This window comes from Frankliniella occidentalis, unplaced genomic scaffold (assembly GCF_000697945.3).
Source record: "Frankliniella occidentalis isolate FOCC.00 unplaced genomic scaffold, Focc_3.1 Scaffold264, whole genome shotgun sequence".
Classification (NCBI taxonomy): Eukaryota; Metazoa; Arthropoda; class Insecta; order Thysanoptera; family Thripidae; genus Frankliniella; species Frankliniella occidentalis.
The window spans coordinates 60,877-64,511 of NW_026267390.1; the positions used below are offsets into that span (position 1 = coordinate 60,877).

The window sequence follows — 3,635 nt, forward strand, 5'->3', positions numbered from 1 at the left end:
CCCCGATACCTTCGGCCCCCCTGCTACCGCTGCGACCATCACTTTCGCCAACGTATCAGGAGGCCGAGATCTTTATTGCCACCTTAGGCCGGGGCGGGGCGGAGCGGGCGGGGCCTCCCCTCCAGGTAGAGTTCAACAAGGGGAGGAGTGGGAGGGAGAAATAATGTGCCGCATACCCCCCCTTCCCCCTCCACACACACACACGCATACACACCCACACACATCAGTATCCTCCTGGACGTCTGTAAATCGAAAACGTCGAACGCCATTTTTAGGATCGCTCTCCTCTAGCTGCGCCTTCCGTGACGCCCTCTTTCCCCATGTCCTCGCGCCATGGGTGACAAGACGAGCCCCCCCCCCTCCTGTTTGCCTCATCAACCATTCCGTAAGTCCGGGCGGCGCCCCGTGACAGGGCGGAGCGGCGGGCGGCCCGGACGAGTGACGGGCTTGAAGCGGGGGCCAGGAAGGGGTGGACGGTAGCCGTAGCTGGGGTGAGGTGCGGTTTCTTGAGAACCAACCGCATAGTCACGTGACGTGGTCAGCGCGGAAGGGCCGCAGGGCCCCCGGGGGCGCTATGGCAGTGTTGTTGACCCTCCGAGAGCCCCCGGTGCCCCCCCCCCCCTACCCCTGCTGCCACCGCTGCCCCTGCCTCGGTGAGCCAGCCACATTAGAATGTATCGGGGCCACGCGGGGCAAGGGGAGGTGGAGATCGGACGATACTGCCCTCCGCTACCGCCTTGGACGCCGGCGAAGACCGAAGCTACCCCTCGTCCCGTCGGTCCGGTGTGACGCTTACCGGTGCGCTCGTCCACCGTGAAGAAGGTCGTGAAGGGGCTCCCCTCAGACACCAGGCCGTAGCGAATCTGACGAGGCTTGCCCTTGTCGCCGTCCTCGGCGCGCACCCGCACCACCTCGTCACCCTGGGCAGGGAGACACACGTACACTACTGAGGGGCACGTCGCTCTCAGAACACAAATTGAACTGTTGGTCCTCACTATCTGTCGTGACTTACCACCTGCAGGGTGGGGCTGAGCTGCGTGACGGGGGGCGCCTCGATAAACTCGGGTGGCGTGTCCTGCACGTCCACGACCACCACGGCCACCTGGAAGCCCGCGATGTTGCGCGTGTCCTGGCCGGGCTCGACGAACGGGTCCTTAAAACAATCATGAGGAAGAAATTCACTGCCCTGCTGAATGGCCCCCCTTGCGGTCGCTAAATATAAAATGAACGGTGACCTCGGCGGCGGGGAGTTGAACCTCGTGGACCTTGAGGTCTCGCATCAGCACGGCACTGTCATGTGGGAGGGCTGAAAGACACTTACCAGTGCGTACAGGTCTAGGGTGTACATGGCCTGCGTCTCGTAGTCCAGGGGCCCAGCCAGGATGATGCTGGCGTTGGTGTCTGTCCTGGAGCTCAGCCTCTGGGCCAGGGTGAAGAGCGGCGACCCCTGGAGGCAAAACACAGTAGCTGACGTCGGCACGGAGAGGTCGAGAGGACTCATAGGGGCTAAGCGAACCGCCACGAAAACGCTTACCCACAACTCGACGATAGCGTGCCGGCTGTTTCGGGGGTTCTTGCGCACGATGACGTAGTCGAGCTCGGTGCCCGGCTTGGTGTCCTCCGGCACCATGACGAGTGTCGGCCTGCGCGGGAAGGTGGCGTCCACCGGCGTCGAGTTGTTGCTGAGCTGCACGATGGCGTCGATGGAGGTCGCGTCACCTCGCGAGTCGCGCACCCTCAGGCGCACGTCGTACACCCGGCCCGCGTCCAGCTTGCGGGCCAGCACCACGTTGGCCTGGCAGTACGACATGTTCCGCGTGCAGGGCAGGTTGTCCAGCCGCACCACCGCCACCTGCGCACCGGCTGAGGACGGACAACAATCAGTGCCTCTGTGTCCTCGGTCAGGAGGCCCCGCCAGCGCCCGCCGGCGTTCGCTCACTCACCCCCATCACCGCCGACGTCGAAGTGCAGCGGGTAGTCGAAGTCCGAGTCCGTGGCCCGCAGGCGGTAGATGACTGCGCCCACGGCGGCGTCCCGGGGCACCAGCAGCACCCGCATGCGCGTTGCCACATCGAAGAGGGGGTAGTTGGCGAGGGCGGGGGCGGCGAGCAGCAGCAGCACCAGCAGCCGCAGCACCATGCCTCGCCTACCTGTGGGCGGAGGAGCAGTGGTGGTTGGTGAGGGTCGTCGCCTCGCCTGCCGCGGTGTCGTTCCACTCCGTCGAATTCCTCCCCTTCCTGTTGTTGTCGTCGTCTGCGCGAGGTCCCCGCCGGTCCCCCGGCCAGACAACCCCCTCGCCCTCGCCCCTCGCACTTTATGTCTGGCCGAGTTATCAGATCTCGCCAGGATGGTGTTTTGGGTGGCGCGCTGACGAGTTTATGCCTTTGTCTTTGGCACCGCGCCTCGCCCCGCCCCGCCCCACAGCCACTCGCCGCGCTTCGCCGACCCCCCGGGCCTCAGCCACATATCGCCTAAAGGTTCCGCACTCAGCTACTCTTTAATCCGGTCTAATTTATCGTCCCGAGCCGGCCCGACCCGACACGAGCGCAGCGGCCCCATGGCGTTGGCGCAGAGGCCAGCCAGAGGCGAGGGCCAGCCGGCGGGGCCGGGCTGATAAAGCGGGTTGACCCACATTGCGCGCTGTGCCGTGCGTACACCGCGCGCTGTCCGCGCACCCTGACCCACCTCGCCCCGCCACACCCCGTCCCGACTGGTCTATCCTATCGCATTCACCCCCCTCGCCGCCTCGCACAAACACCTTACCCCCTGGCCTGGTCTCATTCCCCCATTCCTAAATAAAGATACCGAAATCAGGGCCTGTTTTCCACGACCACAGTTTTTCGGCGGGCGGCCCGCGGGGGCGGCGCGGGGGCGGCGCGTGCTGACCCACTTGCGGGCCGCGCCGCTGCACCCCCGTGACCCCCACCATCCTGTCCGGCCCGACTTCCGCTCCTCGCCCGGCCGGGCTCGCCTGACCAGCGCAACGATCCTCCCGACCGCACACCCAACGAGGTCGTTATTGGCGCGCCCGCAAAGCCTCGCGCCGTCCCCCCACCGACCCCCCTGAAGAGCATCATCAAAACGTCTGGGACACTTACTTTGGAGCTGCTGGGGCGCAGCGACTGCTGTTGGGGAAGTTCAGCTCGTTCGGTGCCTCCTCCTCCTCCTCCCCCCCTCACACACCTTAGCTCGACCGTACATTCCCTCACCTCACTCGGTCCAATAAGCGTTTACACGGTGGTAAAGATTCAATAACGACGCTGCAAAAGAGCTCAGAAGGAGGTGAAGCGCTTTGAAGATTTTTTTTTGCGTTATCAAAGACCAAAACTGAAAACACACCCGAACTCATCAAAACCATTTACAACTTCTATAAATTAAATGCACGAAATAAATTAAACCTAGTAACCAGAGATATTTCTAAAACGCGGAGCACGATGGCATCGAGTATCGCCTGCGTTGAATTCTCCCCGACGATACAACAGCAGTGCGTAGTCACATTTATTTTTTTTTAAGCACTATTTTGAGTTGCACCGCCTTAACTTTTAGAGTTTCACGTCGGCGGCCGGGCGCAGGTCCGAGACAAATTATTATTGCCCTTAGGGAGGGGCGGGTTGGCCGTAATGGCCAGAGGGTGG

At 63.0% G+C, this 3,635-nt stretch overlaps 1 protein-coding gene across 1 annotated transcript in view; it reads right to left on the reverse strand.

Moving 5' to 3' along the window:
• Nucleotides 1-223: 223 nt before the first annotated feature.
• LOC127750811 (cadherin-86C-like) overlaps nucleotides 224-3,635 on the reverse strand; it is a 20,355-nt gene continuing 16,943 nt past the window's right edge. Inside the window, exons 2-7 of the mRNA XM_052273304.1 lie at nucleotides 1,944-2,150; nucleotides 1,535-1,863; nucleotides 1,322-1,447; nucleotides 1,013-1,153; nucleotides 797-920; nucleotides 224-234 (exon numbers count right to left, since the gene is read on the reverse strand). Of these exons, the coding sequence (XP_052129264.1) occupies nucleotides 224-234; nucleotides 797-920; nucleotides 1,013-1,153; nucleotides 1,322-1,447; nucleotides 1,535-1,863; nucleotides 1,944-2,150 (938 nt within the window). The remainder of the gene's footprint in view (nucleotides 235-796; nucleotides 921-1,012; nucleotides 1,154-1,321; nucleotides 1,448-1,534; nucleotides 1,864-1,943; nucleotides 2,151-3,635) is intronic.